General features: G+C 33.3%; 1 protein-coding gene across 1 annotated transcript; it reads right to left on the bottom strand.

Annotated features, from left to right (window-relative positions):
• Positions 1-9,793: 9,793 nt before the first annotated feature.
• On the bottom strand, positions 9,794-10,609 carry LOC129286281 (uncharacterized). Its single transcript, XM_054922305.1, has one exon. It carries the CDS (start codon positions 10,607-10,609, stop codon positions 9,794-9,796), a length of 816 nt encoding a protein of 271 aa, XP_054778280.1.
• Between the last annotated feature and the right edge of the window lie 2,134 nt (positions 10,610-12,743).

The following is a 12,743-nucleotide window of genomic DNA, read 5'->3' as shown; positions in this document are numbered from 1 at the left end:
TTCATTGGATTTCTTCTTCTTCTATTCCTAGGTAATTCAATTCTTCTTCAAACCCGTGTTTAGAACTGAAATCGAGATCAAACACATCTGTTAGGCTTCTCTGGCCATACACCTCACTAATACACTTAATTAGTCCATTTAAACTTAATTAACCTAATTTAAAATTAATGATGTTATACGACACATGTATTGCATGCCGTGGTATATGGCCCTAATTTTTAACCTGACTTTCCTGGTTTTAAGGCATACAATGGATGAGATGGTTGTCTATATTTATTTTTGCTATGTATTCTCTTATTTATCATGGTTTTTAATGATTTTATGAAATAAGTCTTTAGCCAAAGCTTTTTAAATAGATTCCTTAATTATTGATTGGTGTGTTTAAGTGGTAATTCTATTAATCTTCTCCTGTATTGAGTGGATATAGGAGGAGGTTACATTGCCCTTGATGATAGCTAATGCATACCATGCATATAGGGCTTGGATCGTAAGGCATAGTTGATGAATCACACTTATTCGAAGTCTTTGATGAAAAAAGAATCTCTATAGAACTTAGCATGATTCTTTTGAAGTTATCTAATCTTGACTTACTTAACAAGTTTATTCAAAAATATGAATAGGGTTCGTTCAATGCTGCTACATTTAAGGGACTTTTAGGACATTCTTTCACTAATAGTAATGAGTGAAATAAGGTTATGAAATCAGCCCACCTACTAGTCCTCCCATGTGCATTAGTACAGAGATTCCTCAAGTAAATCGACAGGCTTTAGGGTTATCAATTGACAAAGAAAATTGAGATTGTTAAAATTTCTTCTCTAAATCATCATCCTCTTTGAAGTTTACCGCTCGCTTCTTCTTCAAATCTGATCTTTGAAGTCACTTGTTTCTTTTAGGTTATTAAAAATTGCTTCTTCTTCATTGTCCTCTTCTTCCTTATTAATTGGTGTATAAGCCATGGAGGTATGAGTTTAAAATTTCTTCTCTTCTCTCCATAGGAATGAGTATATGGATGCTGGGAAGGGGTTTCTTTGATATAGAAATTACAAGGTACGGTAATGGATAGTATAATATTCTTTAGAAAATTGATCATCATGCTATAATGAAAAATTTTACTCACCCAAATACTACATATTAAAAAATATCTACCAAGGTCTTACAAATTGAAATTTGTTTTAACAAATACTGAGTTTTATTGTTACATTTTTTATGTCAAACATATAGAACTTGTTTTCTATCAAGCCAAGTTCTATTCAATTAAAATTAAAAAAAAAAAGCATGTCAAACATATTTGTCAAACACCCTCTCTTTCCCCCTCTCTATCATGCACACACCCCAAAACACCAAGCATGACCGGCACAAAATACAAAGTTAACCTTGCTTTGTAAGCCTAATCAAAAAACACATACACACATTACTACAAAATTGGGATTTAGTAGTTTGCATTTTGTAGCAATAAAAAAATGCCACTAATATTAAAGCCAAAGTAGAGAGGTGGAGTTTCTTATATTAAATACCATTGCTAATAAATTATTTTCCTTATTTTAAATTTTAGTAAATATAAAAAGGTGGCATTTTTTAAATGAAATGCCACAATTTCTTGTTATTTAACAATTAAATGGCATTTCAGTAACAAAATGCCACCTCTCTAATTTGTTTTTAATTAAGTATTTTGTTTCATTATATTATGTAACTATTTAATAATAATTACATAATTAATCAAACACCACCTCTCTCAGACCTGTTTTAACTATAATTAAATAATTATTATTAATTTTGTAATATATAATTATTAAATTATGTTTAATATTTGAGATTGTATTTTATATTAAATAATCTAAGATAGGTTGCCTTTGTTGGTCCAGGAAATGCCACCTCTCTTAGCTCTATTTTAAATAAATTAAATAATTGTTATTAATTTTGTAATATATAATAATAAAATATGTATAGTTAATTGTTAAATTATGTTTAATATTATGTATAAAATATTATTCAATAATTTTTATTAATTTTGTAATATATAATTATTAAATTATGTTTAATATTTCATACTGTAATTTATATTAAATAATTTGAGAAATGTGGCATGTGTTGGACCTAAAAAGGCCACTTCTCTTAGCTTTGTTTTAAATAAAATTAAATTATGTTTAATATTTGAGATTTTTTATGTTGAGAGAGGTGGCATTTGAGTGACCTAAAAATGCTACCTCTCTCATATATGTTTTAAATGTAGTTAAATAATTATTATTAATTTTATAATATATAATTGTTAAGTTATGTTTAATATTCAAGACAATATTTTATATGAAATAATCTAAGAGAGTTGGTGTTTGGTGGTCCTAAAAATGTCACCTCTCATTTTGAGTTAAGTGGCTTGTTTAAGTTCAATTTTTTTTTGGGCCAACTTTTATCTATTACCAATAGTGTATTAAGTTGTGATAGAGGTGGTGATTTTCAAGGACCAATTGCCACCTATGTGCATTTATTTCCTTTTTTTTTCCAGCCAACATTTATTTTTGTTCTGGCCATGGTCTCAAGCTCCCAGCTATTGTTCGTCTTTGTCCATGACTGCCTGAGCTTCTTCTTCAAACTCTCAACTTTTGTGCACCTTTAACTCGTCTTCTTCTAGCTCCTTGTTTAGCTCATTTCCTTCAGCTTCTCTAGCATGCTTCAACTCTTCATCAAGCTCCTTGTCCAGCCAACTCATCTTCTTCTAGCTAGCACGCCTTTATCTCATCTTCTTCCAATTCTTTGTCCATGGTATGCTTCTTGTCCCCACCATTTACTTTGTCAAATTTTGTCTTTGTGCTCCTAAGGTCCCCACCTTTTCGTATTTGGATTTTCTTCTCTAACTTTGTCCCCACAACTTCCTTTTTAAATTCTTCTAATTTGTTGTGTCTCATTTCAATTCATGCCTAGCTCGTTTTCTAGTTTTTAGCTTGTGTTTCTTTAGCTTGTAGTTCCAACTCCCAACTAGTTTCCTTTGCTTTGACAGATTTTGGTACATTTTGTACTTTTTTTTCTTATTATAATTATATTATTTAATTTATATTTTAGAAAAATATATATTTTTCTTGTGTAATTAATATGTTTAATATGTTCAATTTATTTAATTAGTGTTGAATATTGGTTTGGTGGTTAGTTAGAATAATTATTTTGCATGCAATAAAAAATGTTGAGTAAATTCTTTTAGGTATTTTAAGTGTTGTGTAACATCTCGATATTTTAAGGTTCGGATTTAAAAATTAATAATAATAATAAAATAATAAAATATTTAGAATTAAATTAAAATTAAGAATAATTTGATAGAGGTTTAGAGTTTAAATTTTTCTCATCAAAAGTTTAGTTTTATTTTATTTTTAACTATGAAAAAATTACCAAAATTGACTTGAGCTTTTGTGCTATAATAAAAAAATGTTGGGCCCTTTCTTGTAATTTTTTCCAAAGTGTTAGATCACCAAAATGAACACAGAAACAAAATAGGGAAAATTAGTCTAAAGTCCCATGGAAGCACTTTAAATACGCTGAGGTCCCATGAATTTAAGAATTAGCTGTCAGGTCCCTAAGGACCTAAGGGTGAATAAGTCTGAAAGTAAAATTACCCATTTGCCCTCTATTTGAAATATGAAAAATCAGTTTGCTTCCCACTAACCCACAAAACTGAAAACGGCTGTGTCTTCCTCATTCTGTCGTGCTCCAGAGCTAACGGCCGAGCACTATTCTTGCGGTCGCATTCCATCGGAGAAGACCGTCGTGTCGTTAGAAAGTGAAAAACTTGAAGGAGTAAAGAATGAGAGTTGGTCGCTCCTACTTCAGTGAGTCATATTTGCCCTAATTGCCATTATCGAACTGTCTCTGCCATCCTTTGCCGCCATCTCGCCACCACAGGTTCAACTGCCATTGATTATGCGTTTTGTTCTCCCATTTTTCCTTTCTTTGTTCTTTTCTTTCTTTAGCTGGTATCTTAATTGTGAATTTTTATTTTTATGTGTTTGTTTTAATGTCTGTTTTTATAGGTTCTCGAAGATTGGTGTGGTCATCTTAGTTGAAGCAAATACTTGCATTGAGTTAGGAGTAACATCTTGTATCCTATTATGTGATGGCAATAGTAAACCAAATGTTCAATCATATTGCATTGTGATGGAGGAGTTTATGGAAGCCTTATGCTTCTCCATATTTATGAGTATGCTAGTTCTTATGGTCGATTGACTTGGTTCCTGATTGATTTCATGCTCATTATCACATCTTTGTTATGTAGAGATATAAATTCAGCTGTATTAGTATCTCATTTTATTTTTGTTTATTATTGTTTACATTTAGAAGAGGGAATTGTTTCAAGACCTGGCAGTAGGCCCATTGTTGTGGAATTCATTTGGTACCATTGCTGCTCTTTTGCAGGTATTTTATCCCACTTGTATGCTATTCCTTTTCTAAATGCTTCGTTTATGATTATTGTACATTTTTACAGTTTAGCTCCTTTTTGTTTAGCTGATAAAGATACTCTCTTCTTTGAATGGTATATTTCTCGCCTATGGTCTTGTTCTACCACAAATATGTGATATATTGTTTCCCAAATTTTGTTTTCATCTTTGACAAAATTGGGCCTAGTCATTCTTATTGAAAAATTGGTCATAGTACCTTTTGACTCTGTTAATGTTTACAACAATTAATGAACATTAGTTGTTCTATTATCATAGTTTATTTTGCTACTTGCATTGTATTTTTTCCATTTTTTTTCATGTTCTATTAATGTATAATAATATCATCAACATTCAACTATTATTTCCTTGAAGGTTGAATCTTTGTTGCATGTAATTTTAAATATGGACGAATTTCTCCATTGACGACAACTGCTTTCTTTGTTGACAATAACCATATGCTATATTAACCAGAATCATTTATTCCATGAATGACAAATAATTACTTCAATGACTACAACCATAAACTCTATTGACAACAACAGTATGCTCCATTGACTAGTGAACTGTCATAACTAGTGAACCGTCATGCCTCTGTGACTTGTGTTTTTTTCTTATTAATAAACAATGCTAGTGCAGAAATCTGTGAGTTGGAACTTAGTAATGACTAGTATGCATATATCTCTTTTCAACACATGTAATTGAACTTTTCTATTTGTTTTCTAGATAAAGGAAGATGAAAGATAAAGCAAAGACAACAGTGAAGAGATATACCGTACCATTTCATACGCGCTGCTCTCCTAGCCAATTTGGTGAAGTGGCAAAATATGTTAAGAAAGATGAGAAATTACAAAAAAGGGTTGAGAAGCTAGGATTCCATAGGCTTCTTGATGTGTCTTGTAAAAAAATTCAAAGAGATATTTGTGGAGAGTTGATGCGTGCCTTTGACCCCCCAACTCGTGAAATATGCATAAGGGGAAAAATCAAGCAAATGAAGGCCAAGGATGTGAATGACTTGATGGGCTTACGTAATAAGGGTAAGCAGATTACTGGGGATGTCAATGTGAATGATAGAGCTTTTAAGAATTTGAGAAATACTTACTATAAAATGCCTTACAAGGAAATAGCTGAAATGATTATATTGGAAAGGAGGTAGCTAAATTTGAGTTACTTTTTGTAATGTATGCATTGGGAACCTTGCTATTACCAACCGTAAGTCTTGAGGTTAGTGACCGTATATTGAAGGTCGTTTATGAGACACAAAAGAAACAAAGCGCAAATGATTGGGGTATGTTCATTTTTAATGAACTTTGCAAGGAGGTAGAAGACTACAAGAAACAGCTGAGCAAAGGGAAGGGAAGGACGAGGAAGAACGTTGAGGGATGTATCTAGTTTCTAATGGTAAGTGTGTGTTCAATTTACATTAATCCAAAGTGATAGCCTTTCAAAGTTTTCCATGTAAAAGTTTTATGTTTATACTGATTTGTCAAGTTTAGGTATGGGGCTTCCAGAATTTTCCAGTTGGCCAAGGTTGTCCAAAAGCCGTAGATGCTCTAAAATATTGGGACGATGATAAAGTGAATACAAGAATAAAGCTAGAGAAAAAGAGCAATCGAGGCATCTTGCATGAGCCAACTACTGTACATGGTTGTTCATCTACCAAGGTGTATCAAGAATCGGCATTTGTTCACCCGGTATGTATAAAATAGAGTACAATGGACAGATATATATGGTCTTATTTATGCACTGAATCAGAAATTGTCTTGCAAGAAGTAAGGAGGCTGTATGGAAAAGTGCTATCGTTTGTGTCTGACATTGGAAAGCAGTTAATGAGCTTACAATCAATGCTGCTTAGACAAGGCTCAAGAGAGGAAGAAGGTGAAAATTCACAAGAGGAAGAAGATGATGATAAAGGGACAAATTCTGAGGGAAAGAATGAAGATGAAAAAATAGAAGAGGAAGGACTTGTTGATGAGGGGACAGCTTCAGAGGAAAAAAATGAAGAAGAAAAATTAAAAGAGGAAGAATATAACGAAGAAGGAGCTGAGCAATCAAAAGAGAAAGAGAATGAAGAAGAAAAATTAGAAGAGGAAGAATGCAACGAAGAAGGAGCTGAACAATCAAAAGAGGAAGAGAATGAAGAAGAAAAATTAGAAGGGGAAGAAGATAAAGAAAAAGATGATAAACAACAAGGTTCTCCTAAAGAAAAGGGCGACAATGATGATTCAAAAGAGGAAGAGGACAAGGAGGCAGGTGTAGGAGGGAAAGATTCTGCCTAGGATGAGGAAGGGAGAGGAAAAGAACAATCAAGTAAACATCCTATAAGATCAAAAAGATATAAAAGATCTACTATGAAATCTCTATGGGTTAGAACTAATGTTGGAAAGAAGAGAAAAATGGATGAGAAGGAGCAATTATTTCAAATATGCACAACACCATGTGAGGAAGATGAGGGAGACAAGTAAGTCCTTATACCATGCCTAAAAATTGACTGACTAAAATATTAGTGACAATCTATTTATTTTTTCCTTCTTCTTCAACAGGATCATTGTAGATTTGTATAGCTACTACTTGACTCGTGTAGAGCTACAATGTTTTAGTGGAAAGAGATGTATTCGTGATAGGGTGATGTCAATAGTTGCCCGAACTTTGGTAGGTGACCAAAAGGAAAATGAAGGGAAAGTCCAGAGACATATCTTTGGTTTTGAGTTCATACTAAAAATGATCAGCAACCCTTTGAAATGGATGGTAGATGACAACAAGGGAGAAATATTTCCTAAGTTTGTTGGATATAACATTACTGATTGTGATTTCATTTTTGGCCCAACTCTTTTCCATAGTCACTGGTTTTGCTATGTCTTTGAGACTAAGAGCAAGAACTTCTATGTGTTAGATTCATTGGTTAGTAAAAGGGAGTATTTCCAAAGATAGCAGGAAGAGGAAGAAGAAGAGAATGTTGAGAAGAAGGGCAAGGGAAAGGAGAAGAAGAAGAAGAAGAAAGGACAATTGGATTCTAAAGAAATGATGGCAAGAGGATGCGTATGTCTATACTTGTCACTCAACATTACCAACATTTATATTTGTCATTGTCTTCTTGATTAGTTGTAAATCAACATTACTAACATTGCAAGTCTTGAGTTTGCAGAGGAATTGCTTTCACTCTCTACTTCGTGCAGTCAAGCCACAATTGTTTGAGGATGACGTTAGCACGGACATTATATGGGCTAAAGTTCATGTGCAAACTGATACGTGAGTTCCTTTTATGTTTATATATCATTAAGCTTATATTTACATGTGAAAAATTAATTTTATGTTATGTTTTTTATTTTGTTTTTAGCCATACTTGTGGGGTGCACGTTATGACATGGTTACAATCGTAGGACAATGTTGTGGATAAGAATGGGTATATGATGCCAAAATACTCTGACGTATGCATTCTTTGCTTTACATTTTCCCTCTTTCATGTACTAGATATTTGTTGTTGTCCCTTATAAGACTTACCTATAGTGCAGGATGATCTCTATAAGAAGAAGGTAGAACTCTTGTGGTGGCTACTGAGTCATCATAATAATATGAAGGAGCCCGAAGCCATGTCCTTGTTAGAAGGATCCCAAGCGACAAGGAAAAGAAAATAGAAGATTTTTTATAGAACTTTAGGATATAATTTTATTGATCATCATATCCCTTTATATAGTTAGCTCATTTTGTGTAGTTAACTTAGATAACGCTGGTTATAAAAGCTGATTACAAGTTTGTAAATGTGGCAGACAGTTTGTTTTATTAATTGCATGTCAACAAGTTGTTATCACTTTATTAACAAGTGTCAATAAGTACATTAACAAGTTAATAATTCACCATTGATAAGTAGTAATAATTATATTGATAAGGTTGTAATTCGCCATTGACAAGTGCTGAGGTAGTAAGTGCTGTTATTTCCTTGGAAAATCAGCTAGTTAAATGAACCAGTTGACTGCTTAGCTTTGGAGATTGACAAGTACTATTAACTATATTGATAAGGTAGTAATTCAACATTGACAAGTGCTGAAGTAGTAAGTGCTGTTATTCCCTTTAAAATTTAACAAGGTGCAAGAACTTGTTGACTGCTTAGCTTTGAAGATTGACAAGTACTATTAACTATATTGACAAGGTAGTAATTCGATATTGACAAGTTCTGAAGTAGTAAGTGCTGTTATTCCCTTTAAAATTCAACAAGGTGCAAGAACCTATTGACTGCTTAGCTTTGGAGATTGACAAGTACTATTAACTATATTAACAAGGTAGTAATTTGATATTGACAAGTGCTGAAGTAGTAAGTGTTGTTATTCCCTTTAAAATTCAACAAGGTGCAAGAACCTGTTGACTGCTTAGCTTTGGAGATTGACAAGTACTATTAACTATATTGACAAGGTAGTAATTCGACATTGACAAGTGCTGTAGTAGTAAGTGCTGTTATTCCCTTTAAAATTCAACAAGGTGCAAGAACCTATTGACTGCTTAGCTTTGGAGATTGACAAGTACTATTAGCTATATTGACAAGGTAGTAATTCGACATTGACAAGTGCTGAAATAGTAAGTGTTGTTATTCCCTTTAAAATTCAACAAGGTGTAAGAACCTGTTGACTACTTCTGTTGCCTATTGACAAGTGGATATAACTATATTGACAAGGTATTAATTCTCCATTGACAAGTGTTGATGCACTTGGTGCTGTTAATCCTTGAGAAAATCAACCAGGTGCAAGAACCTATTGACTACTTGCCATTAGTCATTGACTATAAGGTATCATTTCATTTACAATTTACGCATTTGCTATTGACAAGTGCTAATACATTATGTACATTAAACCAAAAAGTAAACAAAAAAAAAATTCCATATATATAAATAAAAAAATACACTTGTTTGTAATATTTTCTAGCATGGATTAGGATTCTTGCAAGTCTTGGAGGTATGACCAATCTTATGGCGTCTTCCACAATGATAAACCCTTTTGTTTTGGAATTGAGATTCCCTTCTTTTACTCTTTAGTCTACTAGGAGGCCTTCTAGTCATTGGTGGCTCTAAAAAGGTTTCGGTTAATAAATTTGTCACTGTCAATGCTTCTGGACGTGGACAGTCATGTGTGGCTATTGGCTTCACGCTGCTGGCATATATCTTTTCTTGAGCAATATTCATCCACAAAATTGTACACATTGCCATGAAGTAGCTTGATTGCTGCACAAGCATGTGCACAAGGTATTCCACTCATTTGCCATACTAAACAAGAGCATGTACGTACTGCAAGATCAACATTCAAGTGTATTAGTCCATTAACTGATATAGTTTGCATAGAGAATAAATTTTCTCTATAAATTTGTGCATGTAAATTTTCAACTCTCACAACTTACTCCATAACTTTTGCCTCAACGTTAGGCCTGACACCGTGTTTCCAATTTCCCATAGCCACTTTGCTAGCGACCATCTTCTTTGCCAATTTCTCTCTATGCTCATGAATCAAGACATTAACATTGTGTTTTCTCTCTTTCACAATCCAAGCATTAAAGGATTCTGCAAGATTAGTTGTGATATTATCCCATCGTTTATATCTAAATTTGTATTGAGCCCATCGATCTATATCCCCTTGGGTTTCAACCCATTGTGCCAACTGTGGACAAAACAATCTTAGATTCCCTATTGCAATATTAAATTCAGCCTCATGCCTTGCATAGGCAATTGCATCAAGTAATTTCAACGCATCATCTTTCATATTGCTCGAGGTATGCCTCTTACCTCTATTGATTTTTGTAAATGCTGTGCTAAAATTTTCCTTCACATGATGGTAGCAAAACGCATGTCTCTCACCACTACCAAATATAGCTTGCACAGCAACAATAATCGCATTATTTTGATTAGAAACAATTGTTAACTCCAGTGATCTTGTTATGTCTTTGACATTTTGAAGAAACCAAGACCAATCTTCTAATGTTTCCCCACTAACAATGGCATATGCTACTGGAAATAAGTCATTGTCAGCGTCATATGTATATGCTGATAGCATTATTCCCTTATATGGACCGCTTAGGTGACATCCATCTACATAAAGTATGGCTCGACAACCTCTTAAAAAACTAGATATAGAGCATCCATAAGCAATGAATAGCCTCTCAAATCTATTATTTAAGGCATTCCATTTTGCAACTGTCATTGGATCATTTTCCATTAATCAATCACAAATCCAAGGGATTATGCTATAAAAATCTTTTACACGACCATGTATTTCCCGCAATGCTTTTTCTCTTCCCCTATAGGCTTGACTGTAGCTCAATCACACACTATACTCTCTATACAAGTCTCTTGCAAGTTCATTGGCACCTTTATCTATATTAGACCTTAGAGCATCAACTATGATTGATGATGTTAATTTTGACCTTGTCAGGTGTGGCACAATAAGGTTGTCTTGTGCATTATGGGTGTGATCATTGTTGAATTTTATAACCCTTTAAATCTCATTATCTTTCCCTATTGAATATGCTGTAATGTTCCATTCACAACCCTCCACCTTACAACATGCAATGATCTTCTCTTTGTTATTCTTCTTAAACTTGTATGAAAACTTGTGGGAGATGCTATACTTGTATAATACTTGTCTAAAGGCATCAATATTAGGAAAAAATTACCCTTTACCTACTAACAAATCCTTCCATTTCATAGAACTCATTTTAGGTATTGGTGTAGGTACCATTTGTACAGCGCATGCCAATTCCGAGTCTTCAATCTTAGGATAGATACTTGGTCGAGAGAAAGAGCATCCATCTGAAACTCTCAATAAATTATCAATCCTACATTCAATGACAACATTACAATTGTACTTTTCAACATATTTGCATTAACAAAAAAATTTACACAACTTACACATGTTGGTTCTCTAATGGGCAATCCATTAATGCTTCTATGGTGTCATTCCCATTTGTAACTACATACATATGTCCACTTTGTTTGTCATATTTGATCAGATGTTCTACTCCATCATCATCAACTAGATCTACAAGTGTGCTTGCATCAATATTGACTGTGAATTTTAATTGGATTATATTGCTTTCATTCCCTATAATTGATGATATCATTCTTGTCAACTCTTCATATGTTGTCCCTTCCTTTATTATTTTAGTTCTAACACTCCCCCCAACATATTGCATACTTTCTTGGTCATCATTTTGAAAATGCCCCCTATTTGGAAAAAACATAATATATGTTCTCCTGAAGAACTTGCCATCTTACAGGTCAACCTGCACCATACATAATATATTGACAACTAGACAATATGTATTGACAACATATTTATCCACTATTGATAAGACGTAGTGTTCATTAATAGCAGAGATTTTTCAACAAAACAAGCTTACCTCAGATGCTTGGGAATAATATATAACTTGTCCTATATGAAAAAAAATAACATAATACATGTTTTCCAGTAGTACTTGCATTCTTATTGATTAGCCTGCACAATACAGTGTATTGACAACTATTCATATCATATTGACAACACAACAAAACACTATTGACAACATGTAGAGATATTCATATCAGATATTTGTCAACGGAATAGTGTTGCGCCAAATTATTCCATATATCAGCTATGCAAACTGAATGATCATAGGTTTACCCAGAAAACATTATCCTACCCTTAAACAATAATGAAATCATTAACGCACAAGAAATTGTTTACCCAGCTAACAATGGATATGCTACTGTTAATTGGTAATTTACGTAATCGTTTACAGCCAACAATCGTTTACTTAGAAAATATATTTTCTGCCGATGAAATGCTACTGTTGCAGAAGAAACACTCCCAACTCACTTAGATGAAGACAACGGCTGTAATCATGGATGTGAGGAAGTGAAGATGATCCTACCGTGATCAACAATCATGGATATGCAGCAACCTTCACTATTGCTGATCATGGGTTTCCTCAAACGTACGCGTGCAAGCAAAATCTTATTTTTAATGCTAAAGGGCAAATGGGTAATTTTATTTTCAGACTTATTCACCCTTAGGTCCCTAGGGACCTGGCAGCTATTTCTTAAATTTATGGGATCTTAGCGTATTTAAAGTGCTTTCATGGGACTTTAGACTGATTTTCCCAACAAAATATGACAAAGAACAAAGGAAAGAAAGAAACTCAGAGATAAGAGTGAGAGGAAGAAGAAAAGAGGAAGAGAGGGATTTAGGCTCAGATCTGAAAGGCTTTGCGGCCGTTATGAACTCAGCTATATAATAGGTAAACTGTACTTTAATCTTCTTCCTTCCTTCTTCATTTTCTTCAATTTTTGGAAGAGAAAATTTTTAAATTTTG

This window comes from Prosopis cineraria, unplaced genomic scaffold (genome assembly GCF_029017545.1).
Source record: "Prosopis cineraria cultivar Desert tree isolate PC_DT_omini unplaced genomic scaffold, ASM2901754v1 PC1, whole genome shotgun sequence".
NCBI classification, from domain to species: domain Eukaryota; kingdom Viridiplantae; phylum Streptophyta; class Magnoliopsida; order Fabales; family Fabaceae; genus Prosopis; species Prosopis cineraria.
The sequence above is the reverse complement of the archived record's forward strand: the minus strand, read 5'-3'. Positions and strand labels throughout refer to the sequence as shown.

Coding starts and splice junctions, on each gene's coding strand:
- LOC129286281 (XM_054922305.1), bottom strand. CDS start 10,609: ATGGAAAATGATCCAATGACAGTTGCAAAATGGAATGCCTTAAATAAT.